The sequence below is a fragment of the Canis lupus genome, chromosome 17 (assembly GCF_003254725.2).
Source record: "Canis lupus dingo isolate Sandy chromosome 17, ASM325472v2, whole genome shotgun sequence".
NCBI classification, from domain to species: Eukaryota; Metazoa; Chordata; class Mammalia; order Carnivora; family Canidae; genus Canis; species Canis lupus.
In genome coordinates this window covers 37320310-37345097 of record NC_064259.1, presented here as the reverse complement: position 1 = coordinate 37345097, position 24788 = coordinate 37320310, and the positions used below count along the sequence as shown (strand labels likewise).

General features: G+C 48.4%; 1 protein-coding gene and 1 long non-coding RNA gene across 4 annotated transcripts in view; one reads left to right on the top strand and one right to left on the bottom strand.

Moving 5' to 3' along the window:
• The window catches only part of LOC118351136 (uncharacterized), a 53637-nt gene that overhangs the window by 8114 nt on the left and 20735 nt on the right, over positions 1–24788 (top strand). The gene's annotated exons all lie outside the window — the stretch shown is intronic.
• IL1RN (interleukin 1 receptor antagonist) lies at positions 2012–16045 on the bottom strand. Of its 3 annotated transcripts, XM_025453908.3 has the most exons (6): positions 15909–16045; positions 15608–15714; positions 7561–7612; positions 5737–5825; positions 4484–4596; positions 2012–3318 (listed from the first exon to the last, which is right to left on the bottom strand). In XM_025453908.3, the coding sequence occupies exons 2-6, from the start codon at positions 15615–15617 to the stop codon at positions 3106–3108; spliced, it is 477 nt and encodes a 158-aa protein (XP_025309693.3). In that variant the 5' UTR covers positions 15618–15714; positions 15909–16045; the 3' UTR covers positions 2012–3105. The 3 variants fall into 3 exon arrangements, with proteins under 3 accessions (XP_025309693.3, XP_048951451.1, XP_048951452.1); XM_049095494.1 differs by lacking the exon at positions 15909–16045 and having other exon boundaries at positions 15608–15796; XM_049095495.1 differs by lacking the exons at positions 15608–15714; positions 15909–16045 and having other exon boundaries at positions 7561–7757.

Below are 24788 nucleotides of genomic sequence, written 5' to 3'. Positions count from 1 at the left end.
AGTGAGCTAGTGGGAGGAATGTTGAGGACATGGGTTAGGTTTATGAGAGTCAGTTTAACAAATGCACCTGAGTTTATACACCGCATGAGGGCTGCTCTTTGAAGCAGACCTTCTTAAACTTGAACGTGGATTGAGTTACCTGGAGATCTGCTCAAGATGAAGATCCTAAGTCAGGAAGTCTGGCATGAAGCCTGAGACTCTGCATTTTAACTCTTCAACCCTGCTGCTGCTGCTGCTGCTGCTGATCTGGGTACCACACTTTGAGCACCAAGGCTTTCAAGCAGATTCCCTTGAGCACTGACTCTTCCAGAACTGATAACAGTAGTACTACTACACAGAAATATTGCAAAGATTAAATAAGTCAGCCTTGTGCCTTAGTTATTACCTGCATTTAGAGATGAGGAAACAGAGCATCCAAGACATTAACTCACTTGTCCGTGAGTACTCTTTGCAAACAGGAGAGCCAGAACATTCTAGAGCTCATGTGCATGGCTGTCTCACGGCCTTGTCCATTATTTACCTACAATTGGCTGTTTGATCTAATCACACAAAGTGGCTGAGCCTCATGTTTTCCCCTTCTGTAAGAGGAGGGCAGGGTGGCTGTAGAGCCCCACAAGTGTTGTCGATACTGGTACCATTAAGCCTCGAAGTGTTTTCAGCCCTGAACTTCCCCCTTTACCAAATTGAAATCTATCCGCCACATGCACCCTTCTCTGACACACAGCATTGTACCCACACCAACTCATTTTATCCCCCAATCATCCCTGAGGAGCAGGTGTGGCTCCTTCCATCTTCCATCTGAGGAAGAGAAAGCTGACCTGAGGGTGGCCTCCTCCAAGGAGCCGAGATCTTGACAAGAGCGTAAAGATTTTCTCCAATTAACCAATTGGTAAACAGGTTGCCTTTTAACCTGTTGAAGTTAGTTTTTAGCGATGAAATCTCCTCTTCCATCAAGGGGATGCGTGAAGTCCGGTCTGTAAGTGGAGAGGATCAGAGGGCTTAGCTGGAAGTGGGTTCGAGGCATGGAGCTCAGCCTTGTGACTTAGATTTGTGGAGTTTGGTTCTGTTTCCTGGGCCTTGGAGAGAAGTCCAGGGAACGCTGTTTGCAAAGCCCATCTAAGTCAACAATCTTTGGAAACAAGTGAGCAGCAGGCCCCAACGAGGGGGGCAACCCAGCTGGGCCTGACTCAAGGACTCCCGAGACCACGTCCAGAAGTCAGCAGAACCCAAGCAGAAGGAGGGACTGCACTATGTTTGAGGACAGTCTTGCACTCCCACCTCACAGGGCCAAATTCAGTATTCCACTTGGTGTTCTCATCATTCCCAGTGCCCCCTTTTCTCACACCTCAGAGGGGCAAGGTTTTTTATTTTTTTAGATTTCAAAATTATGAAATATAGCATACACACAGAAAACTGTCTAATCACATTCATGCCGAGAAATAGTGTTGCCCAGATCCTACAAGCCTCTGGGCACTCCCCCCTGACCCTCTGTCTCCCAGGAGTCACTTAGAAACTCCACTTTCAGACACAGCCCCCCCCCCCCGCTTCTCCATGTTTGCACCACCTGTCTACACAGCTCTCCCTGCAACTGCTCAGTTTTGCGTTTTAGCTTTATGTAAATGGAATCATGCTCTGTGCATGCTTCTGTGATTCTTGACTCCACACCATGTGGATAAGATGCATGTTTTGTGGATTGCAATCCATCCACTTTCTTTGCTGTTGAGCATTGCATTGTGTGAACACACATGATTTCTGTTTCGTTCTTCCGTGATGGGTGTTTGGATTGTTTTCTACTGGGGGATATTGTGGATAATGATGCTACACACCTTCCTGGCAGGGAGATTTGTTCTCATGTATCCAGAAAGAGTGAACCCCAAAAAGAAAAAGACTCTCAGAAAAGAGGCAGTCAGGCCTAGTCCCTGGGGTGAGAAAAGGCCCATTGGCCTCCTCATTTCCCAAGCTCTCCATGCGCCAAGCCTGGCAAGGCCCTAGACACAGCCAGTGAAGTAGATGAGTTTTTAAGATTTTATTGTAAAACAGAGCTTAAGTCACAGAGAGTAGAAACCTTTCTACTCAACACATACAACACACATTCAGTGAGCACGTGCTAAGGGCCGGAGCTGTGTGCTCAGCCCTGCGGGAGCCCCAAAACACAGAGGTCATGCTCCCTTCTCTTGGGAACTCACAGTCTGGTGTGGGAGACAGACAGAGACACAACCTTTCAAACAAGTCTCAGAGTGTCAGAAGTGCTAAAATGGTCCGAGAGTAATTCCTCCCTCCCAGGAACAGTGGAGCCACATTGATGCCCTGGCCTGCAGCTGGGAGTTTTGATGGGAGAGATGGGGGAGGAGAAGCACTGCAGGTGGCTGTCAAAGGTCTGGAGTGGAGATGGTACCTCGCTGGAGCAGTGGGGCCAGGCTTTAGGAACATCACAGAAAGAAAAAAAGTAGAGACCAACATAACACACTAACTTGTCATTTTTGCAGGTCAGGACGTTACAAAAATAAGAGAAATCAAAAGGGAGAGCTACTTTCATCCTTGCCCACACTTTTCCAGAATGGACATAGTGTCTAAATAAAGGACTCTCCTTGAAACTGGATGAAATTGGCTTCAAAGGAAAGCCAAGTTGAAATCCTTATCTTCCATCTTGGCACAGACTCTAAGGTTTCCCCACAGAACAACATCGGTTTGCAAAACACAAGGTTTGGGAGGCCAGCAAAGGGGCAGGAGGGATCCAGGACATGGACATGGGGCAAGGGAGGAGAGCAAGGAGTTACGGAGAGGAGAGCAGGGGGCCAGGCTGGCCAAGCAGCCTGGCTTTAATCCAGAAGGCAGAGGCAGCCCTGAAAGGCCTGGAGCAGTGCTGCAGCTAGAGGTGCACTTTAGAAAGACCACTGTGGTGGCAGCATTGAGGTTGGCTAGCTGAGGAGGCTGGAGGCAGGGTCCCGTTACCAGGGCTCTCATACATCCTTCTGAGGGTCCACCCCACCGAGGCTGCTCCTCAGAGCCTCCACCACAGCCAGGAGACCCCAGGCAGAATGGAGAGGCATCTCTGGAGTCATTGATGTGTTGGGAGTGGGGGGGAAGCACGGAATGGACACACTATTATTCCTTCTGGAAGTAGAACTTAGTGACCATCATGGCCTCTTCTGGTCTGTTGGTGAGGCTGACAGGCCGGTCGGCCTCCAGTGCTGTGCAGAGGAACCAGCCAGGGCAGGCAGCAGACTCAAAGCTGGTGGTAGGGCCACTGTCTGAGAGGATGAAGGTAAAGCGCTTGTCTTGATCCTTGTTCTTACTCAGGTCAGTGATGTTAACGGCCTGGAAGCCAAGAAATGAGCAGTGAGAGCTGAGGAGCCCAGAGGTCCCATGCTGCCTCCCTCTCCCCACCATGATTTAGCCTCTGGCTGGCCCACAAGTGCTGGAAAAACAGTGACCACAGACCATTGCAGTAGGCCATGTGTCCCGGGTCTCTAGGTAGCAGCGACACAAAGAGGCTGTCCCATTGTCACACCTTGACTTTGGGAAATCTGGCCACTCTAGCCATGGGCCAATATGTTTGGTGAATGCATGGCATCAGCAGCAGAGGCCAGTGCATGTGGAGGCTGGTGCTCTGTCAGGGCCTGTGCCACCGGTAAGAGGGCATGGCGGAGAAGGTGGGCAGAGAGTACTGTAGTCCACTCAACACGGTACATACAATGTCCTGGTCACTCCTACTCCACACGGAGTAGTCACCCTCCAAAAGAATACCCCTGTCCACTGGTGGGGGGAAGAGACAGGGCCACTGTTACAGCCACTCACATTGGGTTAAGATCTTATCCAACAAGTCCCTGAGACAAAACCATCTTTTCCCAGGGCTGGCAGCCCATTAATACTGCAGGGATCAAGGAGTGCAGGGCCCTGGATAGGCTGCCAACTTGTGGGTTTGAGTGGATAAAGATTAAAAGAGGAAAGTTCTGAAGCTTGGCTTCACTGAAAGAGGGCAAGTCTAAGTGGGTTGGAGGCCCTCAGGCAAGAGAGTGGCATGCAGAGAATGAGGCCCCCAAATGAACCATCCTTCCTGTCTCCCTCCCTTATTGAGACTAGATTCAGCTACATGACTAGCTTCAGCCAATGGGGCGTCAGCGGTGTGATGTCAGCACAGCAGGGGTTTAACAGGCATTTGCACATTGTCTTTTTGAACTAATCTCTCTGGGAAGCCAGCAGCCATGCTGTAAGGAAGCACAGGCTGGCAGTGCAGCTCTGAGAGAGCACGTGGAACAAGAGCTAGAGGGTGAGAAACCCCCTTAGGCACACCTCCGCCTACCTCCGTGTCAGCAGAGCTCCCTGCTGAATGCCGCTCTGGGAGGGGTGCAGGCTATGCCAAGTGGAGCACAATTGCCCAGCCTCGCCTGCCTAATCAACCCACAGAGTCCCGAGAAAGAACACAGTACAGTCGCTCCAGCCACCAGGTTTGGTGTGGTCATTATCTGAGACTGGTCCTTACCTCCAGCTGGAGCCTGGTCTCATCTCCAGACTTGACACAGGCCAGGCACAGCTTCCCCCCATGGATCCCCAAGAACACGGCATGAGGCTCGACGGGCACCACATCTAACTTCTCTGGAGGAAGAGCAGAGGGCAGGGTCAGGTTGTAGAAAGAAGAGGAGGCAGCCTAGACTCTCCCAGGAGATTTTTCTGTCTCCCTCCCGCCACCCTCCACCAACTAAAAACCTAAGGTCAAAAGGATGCTGAGGCCACATCATCCTGGTCTGCATTCAAACAGAAGATCAAACCAAGCACTCTATCGAGTTACTCCTCAAGTTCCCTGTCACCCAGATTCTGCTCCTCATGGGTTCTATCCTCCTTTCTCCTCAGGACACATGTGCTCCTGGTCACCAGGGGTGCTGCCCATGGGCAGGGATATAGCACACAGTGGGCCCCAGGGCTACACACAGGGTCTACAGGGACCTGGGTGACTTTGAAGCTGCCTCTTACCCTTGGTAGTCTCTGAGCCCTCACATAGCTATGAAAATCTCAGCCTTTCTGCGCTTTGGCATGTCCATTAGGAGAATTAACAGAAGGACAGGGAAGGCAGGTCTCACGCTCTCTCTGAGGGAGGCAGAGGGCCAAGAACAAGGGGATGGGGCAGGGTGGGAAGGTGGAGATCACGTCATCCTATAGTACCACGTCAGCAACAGGGCCATGAAAACATCCCAGAAGGCTAGCGCTGAAAGACTCTCCCCCATCTGCCATCACACTGGCCTCATTTTAGCAAAGAAAAAACTAACGGATGGAGTAGGAGAAGCCTGCCCATGTTCATGCAGCTTGTTTTGAGCAAGGACCAGAAGGTGGCTGAATATGGTGTCTGTGAATAAGGGGCATAACCCAGGCCTAGATATGGTGTATTCATTCTGGGTGGTAGTTAGGGTTTGATCAACATAGGAACATGGAAGGCTTAATAGTCACAGGAGGGAAAAGGAGCAACTTGCCTTCTGTGCCCTACCCCTGCCAGCTGTGGCTCTGGAACACCGTGCCAGTAGCTGGGGGCTCCTGACCTTTGATCTGACCCTGCTGCCCTCTGGAGGCTGCCCTCAAGTGTGCGCTCTACTGGCCAGGCCTCCCCCAGCTTCTCACTCGGCCACAAACACCCAAGTGGGGATTAAGACTTTGAACCTAAGGTTTTCTGGGGGGCAAGCTGGAGACTCCATGGCAAAGTGACCCAGGACCCACACAACGTCCACTTGCCTGGCAACCACTCACCTTCTAATTTAGTATTTGATCCTTGCAAGTATCCAGCGACTAGTTGGTTATTCCTCAGGTAGAAGGTCTTCTGGTTAACATCCCAGATTCTGAAATGTGAAAGGACCCAGGTACAGTGAGCCACTTCTGTGGGCCCAGCCCTGTGCTCCACCTCTTCCTGTGTCTCCCAGAGCTCACTGAATCTGCATTCAACTTTTGGCCAGGCGTGGGCCCAGGGGTGTGGTATTTTTTGGGGGGTGGTGGTGGTATTTTAGCACATCCCTGGCATGGAGGAAAGACTGAGGTCAACACTAAGAGGCAGGCCCAGCTGGAACACAAGGCACCCACATTCTACCCCTCTCTTCATCTTTTCTCTTCACCCTCAGATTCCCAGAGCAGACACATTCTACTCCAGCAAAACATGCTCTAGAGTAGCATCATCCAATACAACTTTCCAGGGGCAGAAATGTTCTATATCTGCACTGTCCAATATGGTAGCTGCCAGCCACATATGGCTATCTATCGAGTGCTTGAAGTGTGGTGTGACTAAGGATCCAAATTTTTAACTTAACTTAATTTTTATTAATTTAAGTATAAATTTAAAGAGTTATCTGTGACTAGAGGCCATCATGGCAGTTTCAAGGGACAAAGCACGCTGCAGCTAACTCACTTGGAACCTTAGACGATGAGGGTCTCTTCCCAGTGCCAGTCTTCCATCACTCAGTGGCTGCTCTGGATCTGACAGGGGCAGCCCTCCCTGGGAACGAGCCAGCTCACCCTGGGGCTCCCAGTCTTTTCTCCTTGGTGAAAGGCTTAGAGCAAGGCTTGCAGAACCCCAGCCAGAATGTGGGCCCTCCATTCCCTGCTGCCCACCCATGTGACCTTGGACCTGTGCCTCATCTCCTCACAAATGAAATGTGGCTGACAATACCCATGTCATCAGGTGACTTTGGGAAGCTCATGAGCTCAGTGAGGGGTGGTTGGACCAACTGCAAAGGTCTTTGCACACATGAGCATTTGACCTTTCCAGATTATTCTGAGTTCCTGGATGAGACTCCTACTGGAGACCTTTAGGTGCATCTCCTGGAGCTCCCAGCCAGTAGGAGGCAGCAGAGGCAAACCTCGTGAAGCCTGGAAAGGGGAGGTACCTGGTGTCTGGAAAGGGGAGGGATGCACCCACCCACATACACACACACAGAGAATCCTGAACTGCAGCCTCAAGCTAGGAAAACTCAGTTTGAGGGTGATGTGACTCAGTCCTGGGATATCACAGGACCCAGGGCCCATGAGGACAGCGTCACAGCCTGCCAATTTTCCAACAGTGCTGGTGACATCTCACAAAACTCCTGGCCCAACTTTTAAAAGATCACGTAGTTTTCTGGCACTGTGTGATCTTCACGACAACCCAGTAAGGCAGGCAGGAAGGAGGTGATCCTTAACCCCACATTGCAGATGGGGAGACTGAGGCCCCCAAGAGTCCTCCACCATGTCAATACAGATCTGCAGCACTAGTCAGCAGTTGCCACCCACCGTGGCCCTCCTGCCTCCTTGCCCGGCAAAAAGCCCCAGCGTGGCTCCTCCGCATCTGTCTGTCTGTCACTCACTGAATTGCCAGAGTCTATGGGAGAAGAAGCCAGGCTTCTGGCCAAGTTCTGCCCATCTTGAGCTCTTCTGAAGCACAAGCCCTGATGACCACGCATGTGGTTCCCCTTTCACGAATCATGGACATGCTTTTCCAGCCCAAACTCAGCCCAGTCTCAGGCACCGCAGAAGCCAGAGGCCCCCGATGGCTGTGGTGGCTCCATTTCCCGGTCTGTCCCACCCCCCTCAGGAGGGCCGCCTTACCTGAAGGCTTGCATCCTGCAAGGTCTCTTCCCCAAGGGACGGCAGGCTGTCTCTGAATGGGACAGGAAAAGGAGGAAAGAGATTAGGTAGCTGAGAGGACACCTGCAGGTTTCCATTCGGTGGCCACAGCGAGGCAACGGGACACTGCCATTTCGGCCCGGAGTCACTGCTTATAAAGAAAATAGTCACTCACCCAAGTCAGGCTGTTGCCGCCCTGTCCTGCTCTGAGAAACGGAAATGCCCCCACATTTCCAAAATGAGAAACCCTTGTTGTTGTCACTTTCAACCGTGCTGAGTGTCGCAATGGGGTGTTGTAATTGATTCCCTCCCTCTTTTTCCCCTGTGCAATTTCCCCAAAATTAAGATTTCTATTTCCCCTTCACTGAGTTCCTGGGAAGAAAAGCACAATGAAAACTGAACGCCTTTATCTGCCTGACAGGTATCCTGAGGCTGTTTGTTGACTTTTTAAAAAAATAGATTTAAGTAGAAAAGTCCTCCTTCCTAATCAGCCCAGCGGTAGGGCTCCTCAGCACACAGGACGGTCTCATGTCACTTCGTGTTCTCTGAAGGGGGGACAGCCTTGCTGGACTCTGGACCAGCAAACATTCTGTGAAGGACAGGATAGTAAATATTTTAGGGCTTGTCTCTGTCACGATTTCTCAACTCAGCTAGCGTCTATCGTAGCTTAAACAGTAGTAGGTGATCTGTAAATGACACGCTGATCATGTTCCAATACGACTTTATTTACAAAAACAAGTGGTGGCTGGATCAGGTTTTGAAGTTTGCTGACTCCTACTATAGAGGAAATTTCCTAAGAGGTGCTTTGAAGCCAGCGCTTTTCCTACTAGCCAAGTCTTTAAAGTTATGGTCTTGAGATAATGGGATCTACCCAGCTCAGCAGTTGTGTAGAAACGGGTCCAAATTTCACCCCTTTCATGTGCGACTTGCTACCCGTGTGACCTGGAACAGGTCACTTACCTCCTCTGCCTCGGTTGCCCAGTGGGAGATTGTTCATGTCTTTCTCATGGGTGAAAAGAGGGAGGAAGGAGGGAAGGAAGAAAGGGAGGGAGGGAGAAATTCTAGCCTGCAGTGAGCACTAATAAGCATCACCTTCTTTCCTTCCTACATTCTAGAAGTTAGGGAAAATGTATGCATACTCCTATTTATGGATAGGGAAAACACGGACAGGGCTTCACATGACCAGAGCACATAATGCTAATGCGAAGCGCAGATGGCAGCATTGGAGAACTGGCTGGGAGCTCAGCCTTCGTCCTATCCCACCCTATCATTGTTCTGAAGAACACTAAGAAAGACCCAGAGAGGGAAAGGGACCTGTCCAAGGCCACACAGCTCATGAATGGCAAAGGCATGTCCAGGAATCCAGGTCTTCAGACTCCCAGACGGTGGTCATCCTGTGACAGCAACTGATCTTGATGAGTCTGACTTTATTTTCAACCAAAAAAATCAGTGTCCATGTCCAAATGAGAGTAAAATCCTGTAAGGAGGAAGGCTATACTATGTACTTGAAAGTTGATCACAAAAGTTCTCTTCACAAGAAAAAAGATATTTTTATAACTATGTATATAAAACAGGTGATGGGTGAATTGCTATGTTGTACAACTGAGAGTAAAATAATATTATATGTCAATTATACCTCAATTAAACATTTTTAAAAAATGAAGGTTACAAATGAATATCTCAAATCTTTAAAGAGCTCCTCTTTCAGAGCAAATGGAACATTTCTGCAAAGTTGTATCACCTCCCTGTGTGATTACTTTGAGGGGCAAAGTGACATGTACGTGTCCCCTCTGTTCTCACAAGGTGAGTGACCTTGACAGACATTCACCTTTGAAACACATGCAAGAAATAATATCTACCTTTGAGGGCCAGGGGATAGGGGTGAGTTCTGTTTGTTTGGGGCAAGGCTGGCTGAAGGACATGACGTTTAAGAACCTGCTTGATTATTTGCCACTTGCAGCATTTGCTGAGTTGGGGGTTACAGTTTCTGAAACAGCTACGAATCATCAGAGGCCTAAACTGGTCACCACCCCTGCTGAGATGGAAGGCAGCTAGCCCCCACTGTGATCAGTTCTCTCCTACTTGTGTTTTAATGCCTTTGCTGAAGCCCTCCTCAATGTTACCTCAGCATCCCTTGAAAAGTGTGCTTGAAGACTGAAGAGGAGGAAAGACTTGCCCAGGGGAGACCGGGGGACTCTATCCTGACTGCCTGCTGTCAGACAGGTCCCACCCATGCTGTGGCTCCTGGGTAAATGCTTCTCTGTCCCCATCCCAAATTCAGAGAGAAAGATATCTCCTGGAGAGCAGAACCCTGGGTTCTCCACCTTTGCCAGGTCTGCGCCTGAGAAGTGGCCTGGTAGGCCTTTTCCGGGTGGAGAGGAAGGAGTCCCTAGGATCGGACCAAGAAGTCAAGCTGACCTGGGGCTGCACTCTCCCATGTCACTTGGGAGCTGGGTCACCCAGGCTCTGTTCTCAAGGCCTCAGTTTCATTATCCAGTAGATGAATAATGAAACTGAGGCCTTGTCACCGGTACTGTGAGGACTGAGATGTTGCACAGGGTGTATTTCACCCTGACCCTCCATGTAGGAAATACTCACCCAATAGAAAGCTATTATGTCTCCTTCTTCACCCCACATAGAGTGGGAGAGGTGGGAGAGGTCAGTCACAATGCCCCTAACCCCTCAACCCTTCAACCCTGCCCTGTACACCAGGCTGGACTCCAGAGGGGGAGGCCCTCATCTGTCGGGGCTGGAGGGGGAAATGAGTAGGGGAGGAGAGGCTCCTTCCCTCCCCTCACGCTTCTGGCTGCAATTCCACTCTTGGTTCCGTCTTATCAAAAATAGTTGGCGTCCCTATGATTTCTGCCTACAGGAAATCTCTGACTAACCTTATTCTCAGTTCCGGGTGCTCAGCTCTGCACTCCAGTTCCTGAATTCAGGTTAATGACCACACCATTGCTGTGGACCCTGCCTCCCTGGTCAGCACCTTACACTCTCCCTGCAAGCTCCAGACATCACAACTGTATCTAGTGTCTTCTATATGCCGAGCCCTGCCCTATCGGACACTAGTGACAGCAGAAATGACTAAGGCCCCCTCAAAGGGAAATAGGACAGCCATGTCTTTGGAGTGATACTGGACAAGCTCTACAAGTCCAAGCAGTGGGCCCCTGTGGGCGCCTCTAGAGCACCATCCGCAGAAGAAGTGTTCAATAAATGCTATTTCTCAATTTCAGCTAATTGCATCTTTCGATTCTAAGATTTCCATCTGCTTCCTTTTTTTGGTATAGTTTCTGCCAAAAGTCTCAGTCTTGTCTTTCAGATCTCTGAACACAGTACTCATGGTTCTTGTAAAGGTTGCACCTGAGAGCTTCATTATTTGAATCTCTGCTGGGTCGCCTTCTGCCATCTGATTTTGTCTGCTCCACAGGTTGTCTTGCATGTGCCTGACTACTTTTTATCGACTGCTGGGCACCGTAGTGTATCAAACATTGTAGAGATCATTTGAGGCTCTGGACAATATTGTAGTTGCGTAGAGAGAATTCCCTTTTGCTTCTGCTGGGCAGTGAGGCTGGGTGCTGCAGCTCCAGGTGACCATCCACCCCGAGCAGGCTTGAGATGATCACAATGGCACATAGGTAACTATGCAGGCTACTCCATTTCCATTCAGTCCTAATCCTTTAGGGTTCTAGCCCAGACTTGGGGTGTTTATCAAGGCCCCTTCTCCTCAGTGGGAGATAAAGTACAAATTTTATACTCACTCACCCCCTGCCCAGCCTCATAAGATTGTCCAAAACTCAACTGGGGCTTTTGACACCAGCAAATGCTTCCCGGGGCAAAAGGCTCCAATGCTGACTTCCACCTATCCGGACCTTTGCAGTATGTCAGAGCCTTGGTCATCCCTCACAGCAAGAAGTTTGGTGGAACCTGATGTGTATTTTTTATTTTTTAAGTCGTATTATTCAGGGTGGCAGAGTTGGAATGGCATTTGGGGGTAGGGGCAAAAGCGATCGAAAAGTTGGGCAGGAGTGGGAGGAAGAAGAGGCTTTAATGCCACACCGAGGGCCAGGGAATTTATCTTAAAGAAAATGGAATCAGAAGGTAACACTGTCAGGTTTGTTTTATTAAAGATCATCCTGGAGCCAGCGGACAGATAATATTAGACTTGGTGTGTGGTTTGGGGTCATTGAGCCTGAAGGCATGGCAGTAGTGTGCCAGTAAATGTTGACAGCTGGATCTCCAAAAGAGTTCTCATTAGTAGCATTTGCCAATTTTTCTGGTGTAAATACCCACACCGTGGATGACCTCAAGCCACCAGCCTAACAACACTGAATGCAAAGCTGGGAAGAGATGCTCACAGCAGATCTTGCTGTCTCCAACACCCTACAGAGGTGGGGAGATTGGGCGGCTCTTCATCTTTCTCAAGAGAAACATGAATTCCTATTTCCCAACTCCAGTCTCTCCCATCTCAGCCCAATGTTTCACCCCACAGGTCCTGTCCCCCTTACAGAAAGTAATCCCTCCTGACAAATCCAGTTTATCAGGACACTTCAGTGAATCTTGGTGCAGACGTTTTCAGCTGTGCCTAAGTGGCCTGCATTCATGTCATGCAAGCACCATTTGTAAAAATTTAAGCAGCTGGCTTTGGGTGGACAGGTGTACATCTTAAGTTGTGGTGGCTCAATCTCCTATTTAGGTCCGTCAGGCAACTCTTACATATGTGAGTGTCACGGCACACAGCACACAATACGGGCAGTGCTGTTGTCCAAACTTTGGAAATTTTTACTAAGATAATAGTACAAAGTCTTTGGTTACTCTTTCCAAGAGATGGGTAAATATATCAGTACAAACAGGAGGAGGAAGGGCAAATATGATCTCACAACTTCTCTTTGTCAGCTTCCACCTACCCAGCCCTGCCAGGTAACCAAGTCAATTTTAACCAAATGCAGCAGCATTTGAGAAACTCCCTAGGGCAGCAGGCCAGGCTTGGAAATAGATATCTTGGCATCTTGTCCCACCAAGCTGCAGCCATCAGGGTCAGTGCCCTCCTGGCCCGGGAATGGTGGTCAGGAGATTGTATATGAAGTCAACTGTTGTCAATCACTGCTTCATAAGAAGCATACTGTCCTCCTAGGCCTAAATGGCAAACTCACTGTGAATTTTTTATAAGCTTCTAAGTCTTCTAAGATGGTTTTGCTCCAGCAACTTCTAGATTTGATATGGATCTGAGTTGAAAGCCATTATTTACCTGGTTATTTCGTGCTTCTAGAGGTACATGTTTGCTCTTGCCTTCGTGGCATAGATGACTAGGTTTATAAGGCAGCTAGCTTCTCCATGGGCAAACAGAGAGGGAGAGGGGCAGGAATTAGGTCGGGGTGGGCACAGCTGTGTTTCTGATCGGCTATTCTTCAGACTGTGTGTTCTGTTCTTTCATATGGATCTCAGTCCTCATAACAGCTATGCAAAGTGGGTATATTTGCACCCACTTTCGAGATGGGCATATACTTACACTCAACTTGCAGAATCAGAAATCAAGGCTCCGTGGGCAGTCTGGGTGGCTCAGTGGTTTAGTGCCGCTTTCAGCCCAGGGCCTGATCCTGGACTGCTGGGACCAAGTCCCACGTCAGGCTCCCATCATGGAGCCTGCTTCTCCCTCTGCCTGTGTCTCTGCCTCTCTCTCTCTCTATGTGTGTGTCTCTTATGAATAAATAAATAAAATATTTTAAAAAACAAAGAAATCAAGGCTCGGAAAGATGAAATCACTTGGTCCAGATCGTGGCTGAGGCAGGATTTACACCCAGTTGTTGTATTCCTTCCCACGCTGAAGTCCTGCCAGAAAGGCAGCTGACCTCTTTCCTCTGCTTGGTTGCACAGTGAATGGAAGCAAGACTTATATTTGTATTACAGTGTTCCCTTTGCTTTGAACTCATGTCTTACAGAGTAACGATTTATTCCACAATTGCTTGGAAATTTTAGGAGTTTGTTCGTTTTTTGGTAGTAAGAAAAGGATGATTCTAAAAACTTACAGAGGTTAAAAAGAAAGCTCTTTACCTGGTTTTGGACTAGCATGGCCATTTACCCCGGTTTTTCCAGGACTTTCCAAGGGTTAGTACTGAAAGTCCTGCATCCTTAGTCTCTGGAAAACTGAGATGATTGGTCACCTTATAACACGAATCCTTAATCAGTGCTCATACCATCTGCTGGCTAGTATTGCAAATTGCAGGCATGATTAGCTGCTAATCATTGAGTCTTGCACTGCAGAAATGTGGCCCATTTTATTAGACAGGAAGATAAAGCACATAAGAACCAAGAGCCTGACCCTTCCACTCAGGAAGAAACTATGGCAGATGCAGTATTGATCAATCACTCCCCTTCTGATCAAGTTAATTTTTAGTTTAGCCATTCACATTTTATTTCCTCCAATTATGTAAGTCAAGATATGTCAACCTCTAGTAGTTTAACATTGGTTTCAAACTTAGGCTATAAAAAGAGTTTCTCTTTCATTATCACCATCTGCACCTTCACGTCCTCTTCCTCCTGCCTTGCCTTCTTCACATGCATTAGCGGTGAGGTCAGTGGTGTTAGAGAGTAGGTAGAGGTCCAGTGAGGTAAGCACCATGCCCAGGTACATGCCCACCTCCATCCTTGCTCCTCTGTCCTGGAGCTCCCAGCTCTTGAGGCAAACTCTGAATCTCTCCCTGGTCTCTCTTCTCAAGCCCTGCTCCTGGCTTCCCAGAAAACATGACTTCACTGGGCTTGCACTGCACTCATCTCCTGAATTCAAACTTACTCAGGACCTACTATGTGCCAGTTTAAGATATTTTGGAATGGACTGTTTTTAAGTATAATAGTTTCCTCACATTCTATCATCATCTGGTTCCAGGAGTGGCATCATCTTTACACATTTGAAAGATACATAAGATCATGAGCTGACATTTTAACTCATTCCACTGGAGACTGCCTCACCTACTGGGGTAAAGGGAAGGGTTTGCTGCCCTTGGAAGAACTGCTTGGGCACTTCTCCATCCATGACCTCACTCAGTCTCTGTGCCTCTAGAGCACAATATGGTGGTTTGGAATAGACTGTCTGCAGTAGAGCCTGGCTCCTCCCCTTATAGTAGCTGTCTGGCCTTGGGCAAATCACTGAATCTATCTGTGTCCAAGTTCCCTCTTCTGAAACTGTGAACAATAATAGTGCTTCCTCATTGGGTTGTTGTGAGGATTAGAAGAGACAGGCCATGTAAAGAGCTCAGCAGAGTGCATGGCTCATAAGCTTATGGAAGAATTGGCTATCACTGCGCCCGTGAGACCCTGAGTGTTGGCCAGTCTCCTCTTGACACTGAGAAGAGTGAGACCCAGAAAGGAGGAATCAGAGGTCAAGCATATAATTGGAAACCAAGTCTTCAGATCTTTTCTCTGCCCCACACAGATCTTAACCAGAGATTGCAAACCAGTTGCCTACAGGTTGAATATTTTCTTTGTTCACTTTATTGTTTCATTTAATCAAAATACTAGATAGGGAAATCAGAATATCTGACTGCTCCTGAAAAAGGAGAAGTTCTAGCCATCTGGGCCTGCATTCTCATGAGAAAACCATCTGCTGGAGTGAATCAGTTCACAGTTCCTACCTTTCATACTACACTTCAGATCTTGTGACCTAGTGCCCAACTGTGTCAGTATTTCTCATTGAACTCACACTGTTCTTTCTCTCATCTGACAGAAATATTTTCCCAATTTCCATGTCTCTATCAATAGTGGAAAATGACCAATAGACTTGAAGAGCTCCATGACTTGTCTCATCATGGTCATACTTCCTCCATTGCCTGCTGTCCTGGTAGTCACTGGGCTGGCAGCCCCTGCCCTGCCACTGCCTCCACCTTGGCCAGGCCTCCCAGACAGGCCTGGAGCTACATACCCTTTACATTTCCCTGGAAGCTTGCTCTTCAGAGTCTGAAAGCATTTGGTAAACACTAACCGTAGATATTTTCCTACCCGTGCTACAGATGGACAAGTAGGAGTGAAAGGAGCTTACGTGCAGCCATGGGAAGGGCCCAGTAGAATCCAAGGTCTTTTTCTTTTTCTTTTTTTTAAATCCACGGTCTTCTAAGGTTTTCTGGCCTCTGGCTCCAGACTGAGCTGCTGCACAGAAAGAAGCACCGTGTGGTACCTGTGCTGCCAGTAACTCCCAGGATAGAGCTGCTCCTTCTTTCCTGATTACCTGAGGAGAGGAAGGGGAAGGGCCAGGGCCTGCCTTCCACACACCCATGCAGGGCTCGCCAGACCCAGCTTCCAAAAGGGTGACTCAGGCTAATAGAAGCCAGACTGGTTCTTACCTCTGTAAAGCCAGAAGTCTCCCATGAGGAACTAAGCTGGCTTAGTAAGGCTGGATCTCAGCTTTGTGTCCAACCTCACTGCTGCCAGTTCATGCACACATGCCCTTATCATCTAGACAACATGGGCTCACTTGGTCATGTGTGCCAGGCACTCTTCCAAACATTAGGGGAAAGCCAGATAAGGTCTCTGATTGTCTAATGGAGGAAGGCAGACAAGAAGCTAATAGACAAACTAACTTTGCATAACAGCATGTGCTCTAGGGAAAGTAAAAAGTATGCTCTGTTTTTGAAGGACCCAGGGGTGGGAGCATGTTTTCTGTAAAGTGGCAGGGAAGGCTGATCTGAGAAAGTCACTTGTGGGCTGAGGTCTGCTTGATGTCAAAGGAGTGGAAGAGTGTCCTGGGGGAGGGAACAACAAGCACAAAGGTCCTTGGGTGGGGATCTTCTTGGTTTATTTGGGGACCATGTGGAGGCTTATTTGATTGGGACACAGCTTATGGAGCAGCAGGGTGTCCATCCTTTCTTCCCGTTACCCTCAGTCTCCCCACCCCAGCTGTTGGCATAACACTGTCCACAAGGCTGGATACTCTCTCCTCACCTTCTCTATAAGACCCTATGTTCTAAACTTTCTCCTCTTTGCCATTCCAAGCTTGTTCTCTAGCTTCGTGCCCCTGGATCCTGCCAGCACGAAGCAGACAACTCAGGAATCCTTAAGACCATCTGAGTTGATGCATGGAGAGCAGTGGCAAGGGCCCCCTTGGCAAGCTAGAAGTTCTAGGTCTTGTCCCCAGGCCTGCAACTAATCAGCTCTATGACTCTGGAAGTGTCCCTAGATTAGGGGAAGGCTGGAGGAAGAAGGGGCATGCAGACTATAAAATCCTTTACAAGTTGTGTGCATTGAAACAGGGCCTTGCTCTAGGCAGTGCCTTAGGGCCCAGGGCAAGGGGAGAGTGAAGAGGCAGACCAGCCTACTGGCTATCTTCAAGCCTGTCTCTTCTGTTGGAGAAGGAAAGACCATGCTTACTTGCAGAAGGGCTTATCATTCATAAACCCCACAAGACAGGCCTATTGGAGTGCTTCACTTTCCCTTAACCCTGTCTCTGGGGGCTGGGCTCATTCCCAGGGTCCCTTCACTCAGCCCACAGGGCCTGAAGTCGGCTGGGAGGTGCAGAGAGCCAGAGCTGGCCAGGGTGCCCTTTCCTGGGTACTCCTGACCACAGGGACTTCCCACAGGGCCTTCACTTCCTGTTCTCTTCACTCTTGGCTCATCAACTAGAATATCAAGGACTCTGAGTTTGGGCTGGGAATTTCTGAAGCAGCTTTTGCAGAGAAATGCCCATTCGCTAATGAATCAGAAACAAATTTTGTAAACCTGGAAAGTTGGGTATCAGGGCAGCTGGGGAATCTGCTTGTGCACACCATCTTGTCATCGTGGCATGCATGCATTATTACGTTGGGAGGACTACTCGGTGAGGCAGGTTCTGGCATCCAGGGTTTCAGGTCCTGGCCTCACAAACCACATCTGTATGATTTTGGAAACATCTATAAAAGGAGGGTAAGACTGTTACCCACCTTGTAGGATAGTTGTGAGGACTGAGCTGATAAGCATAAGATGCTAAGAACACAAGAAGCATAATCTAAGTAGTAGCTATAATTTCTGCAGAGCACATGTCTGCTTTCTGCCTGGGGTGCTAAGGGCCCAGCCAGTCTTCTGGGAAGCAAGTAAACCAGGCTCCCAGTCAAGGCCAGGGATGGTGTGTTGATCAGTGCACAAAACTGGCATTCCCTGTCAGGCCTGACATGGGGCACATTCATGACAGAGGGGCCATTTGTGGCCACTGCCAACCCCTTGGGCCTGGCCCACTCCAGAACTCTCCTCTCCAGGCTTGCCACCTCTCCTCCCAGCATAGTCAGAGCACCTGATATGCCCAGAGCCAAAAAACATCCCAGAGATGGGGAAGATTGCATTTGTGGGAAGCACTGGCATCTGGGAACTTGGGAATTCTGGGTGGCTGGGCATCCTCAATGGTGGAGGGGGCTGCTTCTGGAGAACACAGAGGCACTCCACCTCGAGCACAATGACTGACCATTCAGTCAAGCATTGACCTGCCTGGGGCCAGCCTGCTGCACAAAGAAGAAGGGGGTGGGGGACAGATAGAAGATGGGGGGAGGTGGGAGGTAACAAGAAGAGCAGGTCTCAGGAATGGAAGCATGAGATACTGAGGTTCGGTGTTATTTAGAGCCCATGTTTCAGACTGAGACAGCTGCAGGTGAGGTCTCCTGGTAGAACAGATGCCAAAGCTCCAAGGGGAAGTCATCCGCTGGGCTCCTGGCGGGGTCCCTGTGCACTGTGGGAAGCCTACGAGCATCAAAGAATCCCCTCACCACAGTCCTGGGCAAGAGGCATGGAGGGGGCATCCTGCTTCCTGCTAGTTTAGGTCCATGAGGCCAGAGCCATGGATCTGAGTTGTGAAAAGAGACAGCAATGAGCTGTTCCCCAGGGTCTTAGATAAATGTTAGTCCTTGCAGGGTTTCTAAGAGTCTACACAACCAGACTTCAGGCTCGACTTGCAAAACAATCTCCTTTTTCCTCTGAATTCTAGCTACACAAGTCTCTTGATTTCTCAATAGCACCTCTTCCTCCTGCCTCAGGATTTTGACATAGGCTCGTCCTCTGTGTGGAACAAGTAGACTATCCTCACCCTTGAGACCTCAGGTCAGACACTTCATTTGTGTGATCCTCTGTGTGCCCTGGCATGTCACAGCAAAGATTGCTCTGTTTATCATTTCATCCCTAACTCACAGCACAGAACCTGCCACACAGACAAATGAGTAAAGGAATACATGGGAAGCCACCGCTCATGTATACAGTACCTCTCTCTCTCTCTCTCTCTCTCTCTCTCACACACACACACACACACACACACACTTACTCATACATCTGTATAAAAGAGTAAGACTCCCAACATGACATTCAAAAGTGGTCACACATTGAAATATACAAGTTCACATCAATTACGGTTAAGATATGCAGATTCTCCTTAACCCCAAGATCTACTCTTCTGGGAACTACCCTGTCATCACCATCACAACTCTCAGGGCCAGTCGTATAGAAATGTACCTGACTTTGTCCCCAGGCCATGGCTGACAGGACCTCTGGTGGGCAGCTGCTTCCAACCAACTGACTGCCAGGAGGGGGAACTAGAATGAAGAGAGGCTAGGCCATGTGGAAACACTCTCAAACCAAGGACTTCAAAATCCATTACCTTTAGAGTGGCCACTTTCTGCAGAGAGGCAGAGAAAGCCCCTCTGAGGGGAGGGAAGAACAAAGCAGAGAGATGCAGAAGTGAGAAAGCAGAGGCCTTTGCCTGACAGATAATTACGACTGGCTTCCCGTCTCATAACCCCCCTGTTCCCAGGCAGTCTCTCATGAGGTCTGACTGCACATCCTATCACAGGGCCCTGTCTCACCACTCCCCATTATGGTGGAAGCTAGCTCAAGCATGTCTGTCTCCTGCAACCAAAACCTTCAATTAAACAATCCTGTAAAGGCCAACAAGCAAGACGGAAGGGAAGTGAGAAGTCCACCAAAATGAAAATGCAAAGGCACAGACTCGAGCAAGGCACAGGCTGACAACTGGGAGGCCATTCCCCAGCTCTGCGCGGTACACTGCCCTTCACAAAGCTCCTCCTCATGATCCACAGCTCAGTAGGGCCTGAGGTTTTCTCTGTCAGGCTCCTTGCCTCATGCTAGTGAGCTGCCCCTGCTTTTCTTAGCCCTGCCACCTTACCACATCCTCAGCCACAGTGCATGGGATGTGGGACCTGAGTCAGAATAATCTGAATCCTCCTGGTTTTGTTCAAGCTGATCTCAGGAACACAAGCGGTTCCTCTGACTTTCACAGCAGCCACATGGTAGATGCTGTCAGCCGGCTCAGGGTGGCGTTTCATCCCTTGTGACAACAGCTAACAATTGTAACAAAGCCCAGTGTACATTCACTCCACAAAAATTTATGCCTCTCCCCCAACCCCCACCACTGCCAGGTGCTAAATGTCAGATCCTGAGGGGACAGAGGTAAGCAGGGCAGGTGTGTCCTTGTCCTCATGGACTTAATCTTCACACCCTTAGAAAACTACATCACAGGGTAACATGTGCGTGGATAAGGGAAGCACAGGGTTTTATGGGAGCATAGACCAGGGGCACCCTACACAGGCTTGGGGGAGCAGCCAGGGGAGCAAGATGGGACAAGTAGGGAAGGAGGAAGGAAGAGAAGCTCCAAAGTGAAATGGGGGGTTAGGCAAAGCAGAGCTGAAGTATAGTGCTTGCAGGGAAAAGCAGCAGGAGCAGCCTACAGAGTTGGAGCCTCTGGCCTCCAGGCCCTTACCCATCTATATCATCATGGGCTCTAGATCTGGGGCAGCATTAGTGGCTCAAGAACTTGTGACAGGGAAGACTTGGGGTGCCAGTCTGGAGGCAAGAGAGGAATAGGCTAGCAAGTGTTCAATTTGCATTTTACCTTTACCCTGTATGCTTACCTGGGGGAGGAGAAGATGGGGGACCTGATGGTAAATATGGGGTCCTATTCCCACCCCCTCAAAATAATTTGAGCTAAAGTGGATCTCTGTAGGTTGTTTCATGTAACAGAGTGTCTGGGTCCTGGGAAGCCCTACCTCAAGTGTTAGTCACCTGAGAAAGCTTCCTTTTCTGAAGCCAGGGGCTTTTATGAGGAAAGAAGCATTCCAACCACAGTGTCTTGCGGTGCGTCAGAATTCCTGGAGAGACCGAGCCACAAGCCTCTCTGTGCTCGGTAACAGGAACACGATTGACCTGTGGTCTGTTGCAAAGAATTGCATCACTGGGGAAAGAAGGCTGTGCCCAGGAACAGAACAACCCAGAGTCTGGGGTTGCTCAGACCTAAAGGCTTCCCCAGCTGTCTGGATCCCAGGGCTGGAGGCCAGGGTCATGGACTTAGAACCCAGAACTTGCCCGTCCTAGTCTGTTGTAAGGACACGGGGTGCACACCTGACCAGGCCAGCCTCTCTGCTACCCTGGGAAGAGGGCTTTGTGTGGATGGTTCCATGCAAACCCACTCCCCTTTGTGGTTCACACCTGATTGAGGATGGTTTTCACACATGCGCACAGAGCCCAGCATGATACAAAGACTAGCACACAGGGCACTGACTGGAAAGTCAGCTCAGGATCTACCCCTGCATGGTGTGAAGAAAGGAGGAGTGAGCAGAAGGAGCTGAAGTGCCATGCAGTCACAACACTAGCCCATCCCTAGGATATCCCCCATCCCTCTGGAGCTAGGGTGGACCTGGAAAGTGAGCCAGGTCTCCACATCCCACGCTGATTGGCCATTGGATGTAGGTTTCCCTTGGAGAGCAGCCACAACTTCTTCAGGTGTAGGCCATTCTCATGGGGCGGGGGCAGGTCTGGGCAGCACACACCAGCATCTACAGCAGCAGCGCCCAGTGCCAGCTGCCATGCTACCATAAGGACTATATCCCTGAACTTTCACAATAGTTTCAGACTGTGTTACTATTATCTTCACTTTGCAGATGAGAAAACTGAGGCCCAGTGTTGTTTGGCTCAGAGTCTGCTTTACAATAACATCTGCTTCACCAGCAAAGCACTGGATGTGTAGTGAGGAAACCTCGGCACAGAACACCTTCACTTCCCATCTAGCCACTGACTGCTTCCCAGAGAAGTCTTTATTTCTCTCTTGGATGCAATTTTCCCAGCTCTAAAATGAGGATTCTAATACTTGATCTACCTTTTGCTGAGTGTGCTTTATGAACTGCTAACCCCTAGACAAATATTAGATGGAATTCTTATTACACATGAAGAACAATATGTGATCTAAGAAATGGCAGTCATAAGATCATCCCCAAACCTCTAAGTATGGCCAGAAATGTAAACCTTTTGGGTACTTCAACTGGCAGAGGGCAAATGCAAACACCTCCATTTGGCAAATGGTTGGATGGAGGTAGATGACAAAGAAGTCTGTAGACAGAATTGAGGCCAAAAATTGATTCCCAGAATCCATGTCCAACAGGGCCCTAGCCTGTATCTGATGACACAATGGAAACAAGAGCTGGCCCATCCAAGAAGATATGGACTTCCTGAGAGAGGTAGGAAGGAAGCAACATTTGTCAAATGTGCACCTGTGCTGGGCGGCACCATGCCAGGTGCTTTATTTATATAGATTATATTTTCATCCCTTCAATAACCAGAGGCTTTTGACAACTGACCATCAGAGGTCCAAAGGTGAAGGGTAACTTGTTAAGGACACAGAGCCCAGGAAGGGGTGGGAACTTGGCTTCTCCAGCACACCTACCAGGTAAGGAGCTTGCTCCAATGCCACAGAAGTACTGGGAGATTTATAGGCTGGCCAGCATATGAACCTGTCTCTGCCCCAAAGTGCAAACTGTGGAAGAGAGTGAAAATGTTTGCCTCGTGCAGCAAGACCTGTTTCTTTAATTTGGGTATTGCTCTGAGAACCTTTCTGGGGTTAATTTGCTAGGGGTCTGATGTGGGTGGTTAAAGACAGTTGTAGGCTATGGAGGCAAGATTTGCAAGCCACATCCCAGAAAGAAACCCTGGGGTGAGGACAAAGGGGAAGAGAGAAGAGGTCTTCCTATAAGACCCAGAAGACAGTTTCCTCAAAGAATCCAGAATAGGACCCAGGATCTGAGTGTGGGCATTGCTGCCAGGCCAAGAGAAGTCTGTGGATGCATATGTGCATGCAGTGGTTGATCTGGGATCAGACATACTGCATAGCCTCTTGATTCATGTGCGACCAGAGAAGCCTCCTTCCAGATCAATCTAAACACACTTGAGGATGACTGTTGTCCTTTGGTAAAGGGACACCACCTGCTTGTCCTATGATGGGTGATGTGAAAAAGATCTCCAGGTGAGGCGTGGGCTCAATTAGGAGGGAGTAGAGCCCAAGAGAAACCAAGGCATGGCCCAAATATAATCTCTGCCTGTAATGGGAAGTTTTCTCCATCTGTGAAATGGGAATAATGTTAGCACCTTGATAACACAGGCAAAGCTTTCTGTAGAGTGACATAGACATAGCATGTCAGCTGATAGCGATGACTCATCCAAAATTTCATGTGTGTTGAAGTTTTTTATTATCATATTTTTGCAGCCATACAAGTTCATAAATGCCCTATATTTGTGGCAAAAAAAAGAGCTGGTTGCTCTGCTGTGGCCAGCCCCTTCCTGTTGGTCCTCTCTCAGTGAGATTCTGCTCCAACATTTAGAGTGACCCAGCTGTCTTTTAGTTAGAGCCTGGCTATATTCTTTCATCCTTGTACTTAGAACTTTTATGTTTAATATTTTAGGCATGTGTCTTGGACACATCACCAAACCAGATTTTAAAATCTAATCTGGCAATCTGTCTTTCAGCTAGGAAGCCTAGTTCACATCCCTTTTTTGGTAATCTTTAATATATTTGGACTTGCTTTATTACTTACATTTTCGTTTCTGTTTTAGCTCTCTTGCAGTGCTTATCTCTCCTCTCTTGTCAGTGACTGCTATTAAGATTTTACCACAAATGTTTTACTTTACAGGGTCTAAAGGTAATAAATATCTACACATCCTTACCCCCAAATACATGGATCTATAAGCATTTTAAACTTCAGTCATCTCCTCCTCAACCTCTATGTTATTGTTCTATGGCATTGTAGTTTTACTCTGTCACTAACCCCACATTTTTTTTTAAGATTTTATTTATTTATTCATGAGAGAGAGACACACACACACAGAGGCAGAGACACAGGCAGTGGGAGAAGCAGGCTTCATGCTGGGAGCCCGATCCCGGGTATCCAGGATCACACCCTGGGCCGAAGGCAGCACTAAACCGCTGAGCCACCTGGGCTGCCCCCCCCCACCTTTTTTTTTTAAATAGACAAGACAAGGCTTGTTTATTTTCCCACATGTTTACACTGGTTTCTTGGCTCACCATTCTTACTAATAGCCCAGATCTCCTGGGCTTCCCAAAGCTGTCTACCTCCTATTCTCTGGGACCTATGAATGTGTTATGTTACAGGACAAAGAGGAATTAGGGTTACAGATGGAATGCAAGTTGCTAATCAGCTGACCTTAGAATAGGGAGATTATTCTGGATTATCTGGGTGGGCTCTATGTACCTACCTACAAGGGTCCTTCAAAGTAGAAGAGGGAAACAAAAGAGGAGTTAGAGTGATATGATGTGATAAGGACCCAACACCTGTTACTGGCTCTAAAGATGGAGAAAGGGACCACCAGCCAAGGAATGCGGGAAGCTTTTAGAAGGTAGTAAAAGCAAGGAAGTAGTTTGTCTCCTAGAACCTCCAGCAGCCCTGTGGACTGATACATTTAGTCTAACCCAGTGAGACTTGGATCTGAATCCTGACCTGCACAAATGGAAGATAATTTTGTGTTGTTCTGAGGCAGTACATTAGCGGCAATTTGTTACAGCAACTAATGAAAAACTAATATACCTTCTTTCTGGACTCATTTTCCTTCTTTTTAAAACACTCTTTACTCTTTTCATGAAGGCTTGGTGGTGGTAAGCTTATTTATTATTTACCTGTAAATATCCTTATTGCATCCTTTTTTTAATAGATAGTTTTCATTGGTATACATTCTGTATTAACAGTTAATTTTCTCTCAGCACTTTAAAGATAATTATGATTTCTAAAAACTCAATTTAGTTCTTTCCCCAAACTGCCAGGTCATTTGTTATTTTTCTCTCTTGCTCACATTTTGATTCAGTTTTTTTTGTTTTAAATATTTCAAACATGGTTATTTAAAATTCTGAATCTGATAAATCTGAAGTCTTAGGGGCCTCAATCTGTTAGTTGTATTTCAGACTCAGGTTCCTATGT

What these genes read in the sequence shown, in the direction of transcription:
- IL1RN (XM_049095495.1), bottom strand. Translation starts at nt 7,676, where the DNA reads ATGGAAACCTGCAGGTGTCCTCTCAGCTACCTAATCTCTTTCCTCCTT. An exon ending in TGCAGGATGCAAGCCTTCAG is followed by an intron (nt 5,826 to 7,560) that starts GTAAGGCGGCCC and finishes TTCACATTTCAG; the next exon opens with AATCTGGGATGTTAACCAGA. An exon ending in ATCAAATACTAAATTAGAAG is followed by an intron (nt 4,597 to 5,736) that starts GTGAGTGGTTGC and finishes CTCTTCCTCCAG; the next exon opens with AGAAGTTAGATGTGGTGCCC.